This window comes from Carassius gibelio, chromosome A9 (genome assembly GCF_023724105.1).
Source record: "Carassius gibelio isolate Cgi1373 ecotype wild population from Czech Republic chromosome A9, carGib1.2-hapl.c, whole genome shotgun sequence".
NCBI classification, from domain to species: Eukaryota; Metazoa; Chordata; class Actinopteri; order Cypriniformes; family Cyprinidae; genus Carassius; species Carassius gibelio.
This window is the reverse complement of record NC_068379.1, coordinates 28,064,712-28,081,605: the sequence shown is the minus strand read 5'-3', so window position 1 is coordinate 28,081,605 and position 16,894 is coordinate 28,064,712. Positions and strand designations below refer to the sequence as shown.

The 16,894-nt window shown below is 37.9% G+C and overlaps 1 protein-coding gene across 16 annotated transcripts in view; it reads right to left on the bottom strand.

Moving 5' to 3' along the window:
- Positions 1–2,770: 2,770 nt before the first annotated feature.
- LOC128020089 (tensin-1) overlaps positions 2,771–16,894 on the bottom strand; it is a 208,833-nt gene continuing 194,709 nt past the window's right edge. For 10 of the 16 annotated variants that reach the window (XM_052606647.1, XM_052606636.1, XM_052606641.1 and 7 more), the window contains 9 exons: positions 16,513–16,641; positions 15,783–15,878; positions 13,898–13,975; positions 10,118–10,189; positions 9,245–9,271; positions 7,800–7,968; positions 7,645–7,713; positions 7,389–7,418; positions 2,771–6,552 (listed from right to left, as the gene is read on the bottom strand). In XM_052606647.1, the coding sequence (XP_052462607.1) occupies positions 6,411–6,552; positions 7,389–7,418; positions 7,645–7,713; positions 7,800–7,968; positions 9,245–9,271; positions 10,118–10,189; positions 13,898–13,975; positions 15,783–15,878; positions 16,513–16,641 (812 nt within the window). In that variant the 3' untranslated portion in view covers positions 2,771–6,410. The remainder of the gene's footprint in view (positions 6,553–7,388; positions 7,419–7,644; positions 7,714–7,799; positions 7,969–9,244; positions 9,272–10,117; positions 10,190–13,897; positions 13,976–15,782; positions 15,879–16,512; positions 16,642–16,894) is intronic. The other 6 variants (XM_052606639.1, XM_052606652.1, XM_052606643.1 and 3 more) reach the window with 1 other exon arrangement.

The window sequence follows — 16,894 nt, the reverse complement described above, 5'->3', positions numbered from 1 at the left end:
TTCATTTAAAACCTGAGCAAGAAACATACTTACATGGACAAACAAACAAAGCCACCATAAACTCTTACCAACCCATCCATAAGATGACATCCAAAGCGAGTGAAAACTCACCTAGGCCTTTTACAAATCACTCAGCGGTGCTTTTCTTCAGACTCGAGTATGATTTCAGGTCAGCTCCTTTGAGGGCGCCATCCAATCCTCGGTATGAAAGGCCGTCTCCTTCCCAAAGCTGCTACCATCTGATGTGTGATGCAAGGACAAGAGGCTTTGCCAGGCGATAGGACACCTGTTCTCCAGAAAGATTACTTTGCTCAGCAACCAAACGAAATATTGATTTTCAGATTTTTCTCCCTAGCTCACAAAAGCCCGCTCGGATTAGGGGGTTATCCCCTCCTCTGCCTCAAATGGACGGCCTAATTCCTCCCATCTTGTCATTTGGTCCCCCCACAGAGAGCAGTTTCCAAAATTACAGTGACATTTTCAGGGGAAAAATTGGCCCACACACACTTCAAACGACGTGTTGTACTTTTCCATTGGCCGTAAAGTCAAACAGAGATGTTTTCCTGGAGCGATACGGTGCATATAAACTGTGGGACTAAACTGGCTCCATTGTTTGGCTGTCGGGGGCAGACAACTCTTCCAGTCACACATCGGTGAGATCGCCAAAGCAAGACTTGAGTTAACAGAGAGTGTCTGAAATTCTTCTGGGGCCTTATCAGCCTCACTACCAGCATCAATAATACAGTGTTACTCTGTAAAGGACAGATAAGCCCTCCCCGGCCTGCATATCCCCTTTACACTGAGAGACGCTGGTGAAGCTTGTTTTAGAAAGGGTCAACACTGACATCAAATGGCCAGCGGCTGTTATTGCAGCATCATAGCTCGATTCGACCTCCCAGTACCAGGGTCAAATAGAATAAACCAATGCAACCGGTTCTTGACTCGAGAATGAGTCAATCTTTCGTTCATTATCTGGCTCGGCTCTGTGTTCATCTTCAGTTCTCTCTTCACAGCAACTGAAAGTTTCAATGGAATATGAAAACAAGCCCATTGGCAGATATTTGTGGGTCTTTAGCTTTTTTATTATTATAATTATTATTATTATTATTAATTAAAAACAGAGTTATGTTGGAAGATGTATTTTCAAAATTTGAAGTGTTTTAACTCCTATACCTTCATTTTTCTTTACTTGGTCTTTAAAAGTCTTACATGTAAAATCCGCAGAAACCCTGTAATATTCAAAATATTAATAAAACGATTTTATCTCAATGACACTAAAATAACATGCTCTCGTATAAAACATTCTAGACATCTAGTTCTTGTTTTTATCGTCAATGTAAGAAACAGTTCAACTGATTCCCTGAGACTGGTGAGTGTATATAGGCAGGACAAGATGATACTAACCAATAACAGACACGGTCTTAGGTCAGTCTGACTGATCAGTGGAAACTCTGAGTCATGCTGCAACAGCTATTGTTTTGCTCCGTAATCTATTGGGGCTTCAAATGACCCTCCCAACACAATGGGCCAAAGTTCTTTGTAACCTTTTAGCAATGTGAACAAGTAGGAGTTCCCCAACTTGGAACACATTTAATTCAAAAACTGTTTTCTGCTTACTGATCTGATACATAACTCCCAAATTACATCACCATCTTCCCCCTCACTCATGGAGTGATGTAATTAGTGAGAACGAGAGAAATGCAAATCAACACATGCGTATCTCTTCTCTTGGATCTGCCGTCTGTCACAAAAACCATCTGTTCTCGGTGAAAGAAGCATCTGCATCATGCTGCTGATGTTCAGAGCATTTACAGTCACGTCCAAAAGTCTGCATTTTAAAAATGCATTTGTTAATAAAGATTGTTTTCATTTTAATCGGTCTGTATAATGCCACTCATTTAGAAGTAGTATTTTTAGGGGATAGTTATAAACCATTTATTACCAGTTGACTACTTTTTGAGTATAGACCTAAAAAATTAATTTCCAGCTTAAACTGTCTCAAATCTTGAATGCTTTGGACCACAGACTTAATTTGGCAAATTATCACTTAAGTGAAAGAAAAATAAGTATAAAAAAAAATAAAGAACAACAGGTATATTATTTCATTTATTTTAAATATAGACACACTAAAACTACATGAAAATCAAAGCCATAAATCTAAACATATCATGTTCCAAATTTGCATTCAGTAAGATTTAGTTTGGATGCAGTGAGTGTGTGTTCGCATAACCAAAACCAAGTGCCAAAACCTATACCAAGTTTCATACAATTCCAATGAAGTAAAACAAAAACAAACAGCACCAGAGGGTTAAATAAAACAAAATTCCAGACTTTCATCGTATCTCAAACTTTTGGAGCCTACTGTGCATCGTGACAGATCGTTGTTTCATAATCTATAGTCAAGGGAATTACATCAGATCAAATCTTTGTTACTGTATTTCATGCATTCCTAACCTTAATCCATAAATGTTCACATTACAAATGGCTATGAAGAAGAGCATTAGGAATAATGCATGGCCAATCTACAGCGTTTGACCTACCGCCAATGTTTCTTTGTGTGTGAGTTTATTTTTCCATCTCATTTTCCTCTCAATATGTCTGAAGAACTATGGAAAAAGAGGCTTGGCCTGCATGTGATTGGTACTGTGACAGTTACATTAGCAACATCAAATACCTTTCATTCAGATCTGGTAATGAAGTGTAACGCTGCACCTCATTCACAATGATTAACTTGCAGCAAAGCTTCCAAGAAATTCACAAACCAGGACAGTTTTTCTAGCAATAGTGCTCTTTAATGTATTTTTAATTTTTCTGCCAAAACAATACAATGGAGGCTGTAAAACATGAAGCAAATAAAACGACTCGGTTCTGTACAGCAATAGTAGCTCATTCACACATTCTGCATCTGTTAACAAGTGAACATAACAAATATAATAATACAACACTGCTGACTAATACATGGAGTGAGGAGCTGATTTTAGTTGGAAGATCTACCTAAATATTTTCAGGTAAATGCAAATACCTCGTAAATTCTGTGGTTTGGAAATGACTGTTTGGATAACACTGTTTGTGTTAATCTAGGCCTGTGCACCGAATGGAATATCCAGAAATGCAAGCAAAGCAAGTAAATATATATTCTAGTGTGCACAATCACTCTTTCACCATGTTTACAGCAGACACATCCAGCACCACAAATGTAGATGAAACATTTGAATTAACTCAGCTTGCTACACTTTCTAGTGACTTAATTATACACTTCAATCAAAAAATCAAGTCATGTTATTGCAAATTTCATACATATGAATTTATTAATGTATTTAAATAACTTTACTAAATCAAAGTCAGATTGTGGAATGGTCTTTGCCCTACTAAGTTAAACCATTTAACCACGTGTACTCAATTGTTGCAATGCAAAAATACACCACATTCATGAATTGATTGCACAAAATGTGTAAATGTAAATTGTTAATTTAAACGTCTTACATAAGAATGGGCCTCCTAGGGAAATGGAGAAAGTCGCTATTTTAAAACAACCCAAGCAAAGTCAGTTTTAAAATGAATTTTCCACAGATTGTATTTTGATTGTAGAAGTATAGCCTCAAGCGTCCAGTGTAGATGACCTCACGCTGCTGGATGCGTCCAGTGTTAACATGGTGTTGCTGTTAGGATAACTGAAGCCGTCATATTATTTGATATTTTGCTGTTTTCCAGCTCTTGAATATTAAGTGCTTGGCATTCTTTTGGAGCAGTTCTGTAAGGCTAAACACAAGGGAATCATGGCAACCAAACACAGTGGAACACGTCATATACACGTGCATCAAGTCAAAACAGACCCCCATGCCAACAACAACAAGCCGTCGTTCGCACACGACCAGACAGTGATCAATCCTCAAACTAAGGCGTACAAAAGTGAAATAAAATCTTTGGCAAAAGTATTTACAAACAAAAAAAGAAAGCAAGACACCCTAATTAGGGAGACATGGGGCAGTTGTCATCCTGCTTAAAGTTAAGAATTGCTAGGGACTTTCTCTGCACATCACAGTTAAAACACTGCAGTATTACTTTTAATCTAAATTTAATGAGGATTCAGAACGGGTCTGTGTATATAAGGGAAGTTATAGAGGATGCATAGATGATGATATGGCTGGCAATACCTGACAGTGCCTCATGATGGCAGTATGAAACAAAATACTGAATGCTGCCTGAGAGAATCACTGCGAGCGGCCAAACAGTGGCTTTCACTGAGGGCTGAACACTGGGAGGGAAAGGGCGCCAAAATAATAACAACAGTACAAAAATAAAGACGCTTCCTTGCTTTTCTTTACACAGAGCCTCTTGCAGTAAACATATCAGCCAACTCACTTTATCCAAAGGAACTTTAGGATGCAATCCTTACGTATGCAAAAGCGACAGTGAGTTCTACTTTAAAGTATATATCGATATAAAGCTAAATAAAAACGACGTGGGAGAATATCCAATAATGACAAGCTTTCCAAATACATAAACTTTACACCATATATCATAGAATGCTTCTTTGATTTTGAAATATTAGCCAAAATAAAGATTATTTCTTGTGGAGGCTAATCTTAGTGTAGACTATACAATATATCTATAGGTAAAAGAGTTAACGTGAAGCAAAAAATAAGGTAGCAAACCCATAATAATACAATAAATATTCAGTTAAATCACCTTTTGTTGTATTTTATACATATACTTAGCTTACTTTGGGGTAGAATGCTAGTGTGAGTGTGTTTGAAGCAAGGCATAGAGATACAGTGACAGATCCACACCTTATTGCCAGATACACAAGGACACACACTCCGACCTGATGAGAAGAGAGCACAGCAGCAGCTCATGGACCCTAGCAAGTGGAGACCAGGAACTCTAAGTTGATGCTGGACACGTGCATAAAAGATCTTGAGAAATCAGTGTTATTTTGTGTTCAGTTCAGCTCAAAGTTTACAACTACCTGTTTGAAAAGTGCAATAGAACAGCATTCGGATGTCCATCCATTTCTGTGGTTTCAGAGACATTTCCCGAACACCCAAGTGGAAAGAGCTGAATGCTACATTTTGGTTCATGATGGAGTTTTGGTTCCTTGCCACTGTCACCTTTGGCTTGCTCACTTGAAAATAATTAATATTCAGAAACTATTATCTACAGTATTCGACTGCACTGACACTATCCGATGAAAAGCTGGATAAGGAGATTATTGTCTTCATTTTAAAAATCATTAACTTTCCAACACTGAGACTTAAAAGTAAATGAATCAACACTGAATTAAGCTAAGATGAATAATCACACCGTTTGAAAAATTGTGTTTGTAAAGCTGCTTTACAAGCTGAAATGGAAGTAGTTCCATAATTGATAAATTTAGCAAATTTTCCTGTTTATTTTTTAAGTTGATTTAAATCTGTATTGTATGAAGCACTTTAAACTAAATGTGACTTGAAATGCATGACATCATGCAAACAGATAAATGCACAGACAATTATAACTTTTCACACAATACAGTATGTACGCATGTGTGTGTGTATATATATATATATATATCAGTCAGTCTGCCTTCAAATGCCATTCTATTGCACTTCCCCCAGACATCTGGAAATCTGCTGGATATTCATGGACTATAGGTGAACGGAGTCTGTGAAACAAAAAGCATCTTTGAGGATGGGTATATCTAACTCCGTGGTTCCCAACACTGGTCCAGGAGGGCACCCCAACACTGCACGTTTTGCAAAATTTGTGTGTCAGAGATAGAAGATATTGCAAAATGTACAGTGACGGGGTGCCTCCAGGACCAGAGTTTTGGAACCACTGATCTAACCCATTCTTACTTTAGCTTCTGCTACTGTAGCTTCTGCTGTTATATGTAAGAGACCTTTAAAATCCCTTTTAGCTGACGTATGAAAAGGTCTTGCACTTGTAGTGTGAGAAAAAGGAGCCGCTTTCAGAAGGAAAAGAGGTGATGCTTCAGTTCATATGTACAGTTTTGACGAAGCAGCCGTGGTTTAACAAGATATACAAGGATGCTTGATTAATAATTGGTTTGTCCTGACTGCTCTCTAATCTTTGGTACACCAACCCCACATTTCAGACTCTTCATCAACTTTTTTTTTTACTTTTTCTTCTCCATTTTTCTTACAAAAAAAAATCACCAACATCATTTCCACGTCCCCTCCGATTGAGATGAAGATCACCTCCCCTCTGTACTTCACTCCTCTACGCCCACACTGCACTTCCTCTGTCCCTCTTCCTCACTGCCATCCGAATAACCCTTCCTCACACATACACAACCGCACGTACACACAGCCTCTCACCCAAACATACAGGATGAAAAACAGAAACTTAAAAAGAATTCAAACAGAGCAAAATGAAAGTCCTCCAGAAAGCAGCGCTGCGTGAGGAGTTCACCGCTTCTGAGAGTTGATCATCACTTTAGAGACGAAGTTGACGATGGCTGTGGCCGGTTGATCGGGATCCATCTCGGCGAACAGGTGGCTGACGTTGTCTGTCGTGCTGCCTTGCTTTCTGGCCACAAAGCCAAAGAACCTGTAAATAAAACAAATCTTGATACACTGTTTGTCTTTCTCGTCTCTTGAACCACAACAGCAGAGATGCTGTTCATCGTCAGTGCCACTAACATCATCTGCTTTTATCCTCAGCCCAGTCCAATGATCTGTTCCTCCTATGTATAATATCTGCCCACTACATCAAGAGCACAGCGCTTTATAACACGGCTGAAGCAGCACAGAACGAGCCGTGAGGGCTGTCACATGCCTCATTGCACCAAGAGTGGAAAGTGTCTTGTGCTTGAAAAAACTCAAGTTTTTACTAAAGAGATCTGCTCAGATTGGGAGTGAGGGGACCATATCATACGCCTCTATGGTTAAAATAGAGATGTTAAAATAAAAAGTTAATAGAAATTATGTCATCATTTATAAATGTTAGTAACCAAACAGCTTTGACTTCCATAGTATAAAAAAAAAAAAATGGAAGTCAATGGCCACAGTAACTATTTGGTGACCAACATTCTTCAAAATCTGTTTTTTTCTGTTCAACAGAGGAAAGAAGCTCCGACACGTTTGGAACAACTTGGGTGAGAAAATCATGACAGAACTTATGAGAATCACGGCGCATCTGAGCTTTTATCCTTCATGTATGTAGTGTTTGGCCTCAGAGGGTAAATCATGACACACGTGTGTGAGGGTTAGCACGTTAGCGTCATTTTCTGTGCAGAGATCACAATCCCACTCATTCATCATGATAGCCCTGAGTACAGGCACTCTATCCCATGATGCACCAGAAGGGGCGAGCAGAGCTTGCTGATACATCTCTAAACTATTTTCAGAAAACACATGTGCTGAGCAAAACTTATCAAAACTTACTTTGCAGTGCCACCCTCTGATCTGCTCCACCTGAAACAGATTATAGCTGTTTAACTTTACATCATTAACTAAAAAATAATATAATTTATCTATAGAGCACTTTTCAAGGAACACGCAGATGCTTAAATAGATGACAACTCTTAATAGACTACAACATAATTCTGATCCTGTCACCAGATCCACTGATCAACATAGAAACGTTGTGACATTGACTGCTGTGGTTAAAGTTAATGCTAATGTTTCAGGGTTTGCTTACGTCCTCTCCTGTGGATCAATGTTGCAGAACGTGACCGTACTGATGGGATAATGACGTCTGAAAAAAAGCCTGTTGAAGAAATGACAGATATGTGCTTTTAAAACATGTTCAAGCGTAGTCTTGGAATACATTAAGATTAAGAAAGAAAAACTCACTTTCTCTGGTTATCAGTGAGCGTGATGCCCTGTGCTGACACCTTGAAGTGAACAATGGTGGCTGAAGGTGCGGGACTGGCTGCCATGGTTTCTGAGATGGCCTTGGCGATAGCCTGAGGCCCAGTCAGAGACTCCATATCCACAGAGTTTATGTACAGCACATTGCATGCTGAGAAATACAAGAAAACACAAGTAGATCAATTACCATGGTGGTATCCACAAAGACTTTAATTACTACTGCATTATGTAAGATAGATGCACCTTAAACTCTGACCGTCATACATACTGGGATTTTGTCAAACACACACATAACATTAGTCTATTCTGCATTTGCATAATCCAGTGGTTCTCAAAATATGGGTCGGCGGTATACTCTCATTCATAAACATTATCAAATATGCTGCACTGATTATTCACCAGTGTTATTTTAGTGTTATTTACATCAAATATGTACATTATAGTAGTTATAAATATTTTGAATTAGCCTTTTTTTTATATTTTCCATTTGAATTTTAAGTTTGCACCTAATTTTCACCAATCTAATTTTTATTACTATTATTTCTACTTAGCTTTCATTCATTTTTATTTCAGTTTTAAGAATTTTAGTACTTCAACTTAAACTTGTTTTATTACAGTTAAATTGTAATGTGTAATTAAAATGTATTTTAAAAAAATATTTATAATTAAGCTGTTTAAATAAAGATAAAGTATTTTTTATATTTTCAGTTAAAAATAACAACACTGAGATTCAGGCAAAGAACCAATGAAGTTGTTGTGCAGCTTATTTTTTTGTTTTGTTTTTTTCTATTAAATCAATTAATCTTATTTTTCTTACTATTTTGGGTGAACTACTCTAAAAAAAAATTGCTCCCGCAAATCAGCATTAATGTGTTTTATATATATATATATATATATATATCTTTAAAATATTTTTGAATGCATTTTTCCCATTTTTTTATTACTAGAAAGACACATGATCAGTATATAGAAAGACATTGCAGGAAATGTTTAAAATAAATTAATCTACATTTCAACAGTATTATGTATTTTACCAAAATGTGGCAACAACTGATTAGTATTCGTGATTGAGAGGGCTGAGAATTTTTCTATTCTCAAAGGAAGAGCTGAAAAGAAATTGAGAACCACTGGGATCATCTATCAGTAGATCCATGCACAGTAATCTTACATCAGTCATAACAGAACATGCCATATTAATTTAGAAGGTGTTCCTGAAATACAATCGAGGCGTTGACAAAAAGCAGAAAACACAGCAGCCAAACAGTTTTTAGCAGAGAAGGGAAAAGATGCTTCTGGAGGTCTGGACCATCACATGCACAGTAATAAAAGAGGAGTGCGGTTCTCTCTCTAGACACAGCAGTCAAAGTCAGGCTAAACACAATGACACAGGTAAATTAATCAAATAGGCAGAACATCATTGGGTTTACCATGGGAGTCAGATGAACTCTTCTGCCCTAAATCATTTCCACAGGTGGGGAAGAACATGGCAGTTGGTTCAGAGTTGATATCAGAACATAAACAAGCAAGAAAGCTAGTGTGACTGCATTAACACTTGGACTAATGGAGAAAACTCGAAGTCAATTTATCTAGAGAGTATAAACCGAGATCTAAGATGAAAAATATACTGCTGTTAAATTCACATCTACCACATCTTTAGGGATTTTTCTGAACAATGTAGTGCTTAAAACTTTAATTCTTTTAAGAAAATACTGCTTTTAAACTTAAGTTACACATTAACTAAACCTTTTTTGACAGTGGATATTATTTTACCCCTATAAAATAAATCAATTTTCTCACTGTAGTTGAAGCAAGAAAACATGAACTTTTGTTTAAAAGTAAGTTCACATTCTCTGGGTTTCCATTAATGCATTTACATGCAAATTCAATGTATTATTTCAATCAACATTTTAAATATATACCCTTTATTGCCAACACCTAAGGCATATTTTTGATTACCACAAAATATTACTGACTAATCCTGTTTTCTTTAAATTTTTTGTTATATTTATTTTTTTAAATACTGTTTCAAAATATCTAAACAGTCTAGCATTGCCGACTGTTGGATGTTTGTTGTCTGGTCCATGTATTTCTTGTGTAAGTGCCTTACTGAAACTAAGATTATTGCTTTTTTTTTTTAAAACACAGAGAAAGTCAAAAGGCTGATTTCTGTGGTGAATACACTGTGCCACAAATCCCATCAGTAGATCTAATTTGAACCTAAATCTGGAACATTGCATTTTATGAGGTTTAGAGGAATATATAGATTTTATACTATTAATAATTCATGTAAATATTCTCACCTGCACCCTGTTTGAGTGTATCTGCCGCTGGGTTAGTTGGTGTTGCGATCTCAGGTGACTCCTCTAGAGGATCTGTAAAAATGACACCGGGTCAAAGTTTAGACCGTGCACATCCTGTCCGTTTGAGTGCTATGACCTGTCGTTCTGCTGCGAGAATTCTTGCTATGCTAGGAATCAAAGCGCCTGGCTAGCACGCTGTCAAACAGTGTTTGAAAAGGCAGAGATGCACACATAATGGTGTGTGGTTTCATGACCCTGACACCTGGATGGCACATGGCAGTTGGCTGAGGACGGAGGCCAGCTGAATGCGCAGACCTCGGAAAATGCTCACAATTATTCACACTGGGCAAACAGGACATACATCATCATGACAAAGAGCACAGCTAAGTGAGGTCATGATGAGTAGGCATGTACAGTACGTACAAAAACACTGAAACACACAAAAGTCATAAAGTATGACTCTGGCTTTGCTCATTTGTATTTTTATCATTTTTTAATTAATTTTTGCTTTAACAACAGTATCAATCAAACTTTCAGGTTTGAATAAATGAGTTCAGATGCTTAGGGTTCCTTATGCAAACGGTGTTAAATTTCATAAAAAAAGTAAGAAAGAAAGAAATAAAAACACCAAGGAGCACATAAAAAGCTGAAATATGCAAAAAATGCACACCTATTAGATTGATAAACGTTTTATTCAGAGAGATATTTGGTGCAGAATTTACCAAATGCATTTATAGAGGTGCACTTAAAAGCTAATGTGACTGAATAATTAGCTTCAGTTGGCTACTATGACCAAAACTGTCATATTTTTGTTCTCAAACATAATGGATAGTGTTACATGCATGTATATTTATGTATTTGCCTGCCCTCTAGGGGCAGGTAAAGCGTGATTTACCATTGTTCTGATTTAGCAGATCCTCTACACGTGTGGACTATTTACGTGAGCTTAAAGGAAGTCAAGTTCCCATACTTCGGGGGCGGAACTTGAGCGGCCGTCCCGAGTCGTAGCTGAGCTCTCTTCTGTGTTTATCCTTCTTATTTTTCCTGTCTAATTTCTCCCACTTGTTGTTATATTCCGTTTAATTAATAAATTCCCCTTTTGATCGAGCCTTTGTGTCATCCCTCTTTTGTGTTATAGCAGTGGCTGTAACATAATTGGGGGCTCGTCCGTCGTTTTTCTTTTCTCAGCTGTTTCGTGTGGGAGGGAAGAAAATGTGTATGACCGTGTTTTCGTCGTGTTTGTTCGATTTACTTTTCGGTTGTGAGTAACTACGAGCGTCCCAGGTGAGTGTTTGCCCTATTTAGTCAGTAGTCGTCGGGTAGGTTTGAACCTGCCACTTTGTTATTTTGCCTTTTTTATTTTTAGTGGTTATTCGGAGTGGAGGCACGCTTCAGTTCACCGGCAGCTGATCTTGTTAATGGGATTGGTGTGCAGGTGTTCATGATTTTAGCGTTTAAAGTGGCCTCGAGCCCCTAACGCCACTGAAGACTAGGGAATTAATTTAATGTTAAATGGGGTAAATACGTGTGTGTTGTGGGATCGCTTTTGGTTATTCACTTTGTAAATTTAAATCGGTAAGTGAAGTTTATTCTTAATTCGTATCATGCGTGATAATTTCGTGTAGCGGCCAAAATCACTTTGTTTTCTTTAGTTTTGACAGGTGAAGTTTAGGATTTGTGAAAACGATTTAGTGGTTTCATTTGAGTTTTTCTGAATTGTGTTGAAACCATTATTTTCGTTGTTTTTGGTGAATAGCCTACGTGTGTCGAAATGACTTCGGTAGTTGATGTATTTCGGGAGTCTCCTTCTGAAGAACTGCTTTTATCGTACACAAAAGAGCAGTTATTGCAAATTGCAGAGTCTTATAAAGTCGAAATCGCTCCTAGGTATAAGACTTTGAAGGAAACTTTGCGAAACGTCCTTAAAGGCCGTCTAGTGGAGTTAGGCGTTTTACAAATGCCATTAGAAAACTTTAGTGTTGTGGAGGAAGTGGCTGATCCTTCGGTAAGTGAGAATGCTATTCGATTGAGAGAGTTGGCATTTAAAGAAAAAGAATTGGAGTTAGAGAATGCCAAATTAGAGCTGCGAAAGCGTGAACTTGATCATCAGTTTGCTTTGAAACGAATGGAGTTAGAGATGAGCTCTAAGGCTGCTCACGCTGCCTCTGATGGTTTTGATGTCGGCCGAAATCGGAGGATGGTCCCTCCTTTTTGTGAGAAGGACGTTGAGAAATATTTTTGTCATTTCGAGAGGGTTGCAGCTTCATTAAAGTGGCCTGAAAATGTTTGGTGTTTGCTTTTGCAATGCGTGATAACCGGTAAGGCGCAGGAGGTTTATGCTTCGTTGTCCATTGAAGATTCTGCTGATTATGCGATTGTTAAAGCTGCTATATTAAAAGCCTACGAGTTAGTCCCAGAAGCATATAGACAGCGATTTAGACAATACACGAAACTTTCGAATCAGACTTATGTTGAGTTTGCGCGTGAAAAGGAAATTTTGTTTGATCGTTGGTGTGCGTCTCAAAAAGCCGAGAGTAGAGAGCAGGTTAGACCGTTAATCCTTCTAGAGGAATTTAAGAGTTGTGTACCTGTCGCCCTTGCTACTTATGTAAACGAACAAAAAGTAGACACGCTCTACAAGGCTGCTACTCTGGCCGATGACTTCGTTTTAACGCATAAAGTCACGTTCAAAGATGTTTAAAAACCACGAGATGAAGCTCCTGTTGATCCACCTGTTGTGTTGCCTCGCAAATTGTTTAATGTGTTGGCCGCACCTGACCATTCATAACAGTTCAGTATCGTGGTGGATGCTAGCGATGTTGGGGCGGGAGCTGTCCTCCAGCAGATGGGTGCTGATGATGTGGAACACCCAGTGTGTTACTTTTCTAAAAAGTTTAATGCTGCACAGTTAAAGAATTCTACTATTGAAAAGGAGGAATTAGCATTAGTTCTTGCGATTCAACATTTCGAGGTGTATTTGTCCAGCTGTTATTCGATCCTTGTGTATTGTGATCATAATCCGCTTATCTTTTTGAACTCCATGCGTAATTTTAATCAGCGTCTTATGCGCTGGAGTTTATAATTGCAGCCATACGACCTTGACATTAAACATGTCAGAGGTCGGGACAACGTGGTCGCTGACGCCCTATCCCGGATTGGATAGGCCTGTGGTAACGTATGTTTTTGAGAAAGGTGTCTCTTAGTAGATGTACTTTCTTGTGGTGACGGTTCACTTTTGGGGGATGAAGGTGTTACATGCATGTATATTTATGTATTTGCCTGCCCTCTAGGGGCAGGTAAAGCGTGATTTACCATTGTTCTGATTTAGCAGATCCTCTACACGTGTGGACTATTTACGTGAGCTTAAAGGAAGTCAAGTTCCCATACTTCGGGGGCGGAACTTGAGCGGCCGTCCCGAGTCGTAGCTGAGCTCTCTTCTGTGTTTATCCTTCTTATTTTTCCTGTCTAATTTCTCCCACTTGTTGTTATATTCCGTTTAATTAATAAATTCCCCTTTTGATCGAGCCTTTGTGTCATCCCTCTTTTGTGTTATAGCAGTGGCTGTAACAGATAGTTTGATAAATGCGAACAAACATGATGTTTGCTTACAGCAGCTTACAGAGTGGAAAAAATAAATAAATAAATGTGTTAAAAATGTGAAAAATACATTAAAAATAAATGTTATCACCCATTTTTCGCATTAAAAAATCACAGGTTTTTGAATGTGGTCTTAGACTTGGAGCCCATTGTATGTGTGGAAAAAGGGATATGATGGCTCACCTCTTGTTGGTATGACTAGTTTGCAGGGCAGAGCCAGTGGAGTCATGGAGTGCTGGTAGACCAGTGCAGACAGGCAGCCTGAACACAGAAGGTGAAAATAAAAATGGAGTCAGATTCATGAGCAGAAATCAGAGGAGGTCATAGTTTACATTAAAACCCTCTTGAAGCGGTTAAACTTTGATGCCGGGCAATGACAAACCATAAATCCATTTTGTTGACCAGTTGTGTCAGCTAAAGTTGGACGATAGGAGGGACATACTGCCACTTGGTTTAACCACCAGAGTGTTTCTTTATTAAACCTCTCCTTCAAATATTTTACTATATTAGGGGAAATTTCTGTTTGGGCAGAACATTTCCTACCACTCATGAGAAACAGCAGAACTGCGGAAGCAAAATATCCAGGTTGATAGTGGAAAGGAGTTTAAATGTTATTATTAGCTTTTAAACTCTCCTCCTTCAGCAATCCGATTTTATCAACACTAACAGGAAATGAGGAGAGTTTACTTTAAGGCCCCTTTACAGGAATAGTTCACTCCTAAACAGCCACTCACCTTCATGTTGTTCCAAACCAGACTTTCTACTTTAAGTGGTGATATTTTGTAGAATTCTGACCATTCTTTTCAATATTTGAAATTTAATGATGACAGATGTTGTCAAGCTCTAAAACAAATATACATGAATCAACAACATAAAGTGTCAATACGACGGGTGCACTATAATACTAGCCTTGTGGACCCATGTGAAAAAAAGAGACCTTAATGTAAGTTGTTCACTAAAAATCAAATATGGCACTGTTTAAAGCATCGTGTTAGATTGGAGGTCAGTGATATTCAGCCACAACAAACACAAAGACCAAAAACCTGACACAATACTTCGAACTACTGTGCAAGATTTTCAGTTGAAAAAAAAAAATCACACAAAGCTATCATATGACGTCAGAAGACTTAAGTTGATTCAAGTTCTAAGATACTTTTATGGAGCTTTTGTCCTTTTTGACAACCTGTCACTGTGAAGTGAATAAAAAGCAGCTTAAAGATTCTACAGAAATTCACCTTTTGTAACAACAGCAAAAATTTAACAGCATAGGAGTTTGGAATGACAGGATGATGAGGAACATGATAACACCATTTTTTGGGGTGAACTGTTCGTGTAAGCAGTGGGTGTCCTGGCAGAGATTCAGCCGGAGGAGTGCAGCTTAAATATCTCTGTGTTTATTAACACAAGTGCTATTCCCGACAACCGAGAAATCCTGCCAGATCTCACCCACACCTGCTTTCGTTCCCACAAATCAGAGTTCTTCTTTGTCCGTTCTGCTTTTCATGATTAACAAACGCTTATGCAATGATCACTGTAACGCATCCTGCCCAGCCCTGGTCTTTATGTCTTCTTCTTTGATGTGGAGCGGGGTATACTGGAGAAGACAGCACTGTACATTGAATAGACTAGGCCTCCGTGTAATGTGGTCAGCAGACAGTAAATTAGAGAGGGGCGGTATTTAAGCAGTACTTAATAATGTCAGCTGCTACCATGCTGTCGTTTGGACGACATATGTTCTACAGTTTTCTGGAAGCTACACAGACAGCTTGATTTAAAGGGAAGGATTCACATGTTAACTTTTATTGAGGAGCGAAAACCACACAAGCTTTCGGTCTACGACTTTCACATTATTGAACATTCAATAAATTCTTGTGTCAGTGTTCGCAAGCCTATTAGGAAGCATTAGGCTATGTAGGCAGAAATCATTAGAAATGTATTCAACATGGTTCAGTCTAATTCAAATCAACTATTTTGATGTGTTTGCAACATGCTAATACAAAACACAGCTCAATAGGTTTCAGAACCGATTTTACTCAATTTTTAAACAAATTTAAATAGTTTGATTTACCAAAGTACAGCTCATTAGAGCAGCCCTTCAGTCTCACTCCTTTTGGACCCGTCTCAATCAGGAAATGTCTCACCAGCTCATTAGCGACATCTCCAGCTGAAATAATGATTAAGAAATTTAAATATTAAAACAGTATCATAAAAAACAACCAATAAAACTATCATTTGTAGAACAGACTTTAAATGACTAAATTTAACCCTATATTGATTAAAAGTACTGTATTTGTTTATACTTGCATTGCTATATTTATTATACAACTGACTGAATTTATGTTTCTCGTGATCTTAAAAACAGTATTCAATGTCCATTTATTTAATATGATTAAAATAAAAAAAATATATGCATTAATTATTTTATTAATTGGACAAATTAAATCTACACAAATAAATAAATACATTTTGAATTGTTTCGTACAGTGGTCAATCTAGTGTCATTATACAAAGACGCGTGACCACAGAATGCCACGACTGACCAATCAGCATCCATTATTTAAGAGATGTATGTAATGATATTATAAAATAGAATAAGTAGGGTTTTTAAATCTTCTGATAGGTAGTGCACGGAAACAACTGCCGTTGGTTTTCATCATGAAACATTGCATGTGTTTCAGTGTATGTTGTTGGGTGTCTGAATGTGTTTGTCTGATTATGATCCAGATCTCCTGTCTTGAATACATCTGGCAAATAATTATCTGTATTAGCTGCATGCCTGGAGGAGGCACATGAAATACCTTTCTTTGTAGGTTGTACGGTCGGAGGTGGTGAGGCAACTTTCATGGCCAAGCCGTAGGCCCCTCTGAATGAATGACTGTCCCGTATGACAAAGGCTCCAGGCTCTTGATCTTTCAGCATGTTGATCGCTACAGTGAGGAGAAGACAATCACAAGGGAGGTTTATTTTGTAACATAATGGTAGCTTCAGTCTTACAAAATTCAAATAAATATAATCAATGATAAGATATATTAATCCAAAATGTATGACATCCCAGGATCTGTTTATTGTGCAACCAAAAATACTACTATTATGGATAGAATCCTTATATACACTCGTGTGTGTGTGTGTGTGTGTGTGTGTGTGCGCGCATGTTTTTGTGACATATCAGGACACAACTCT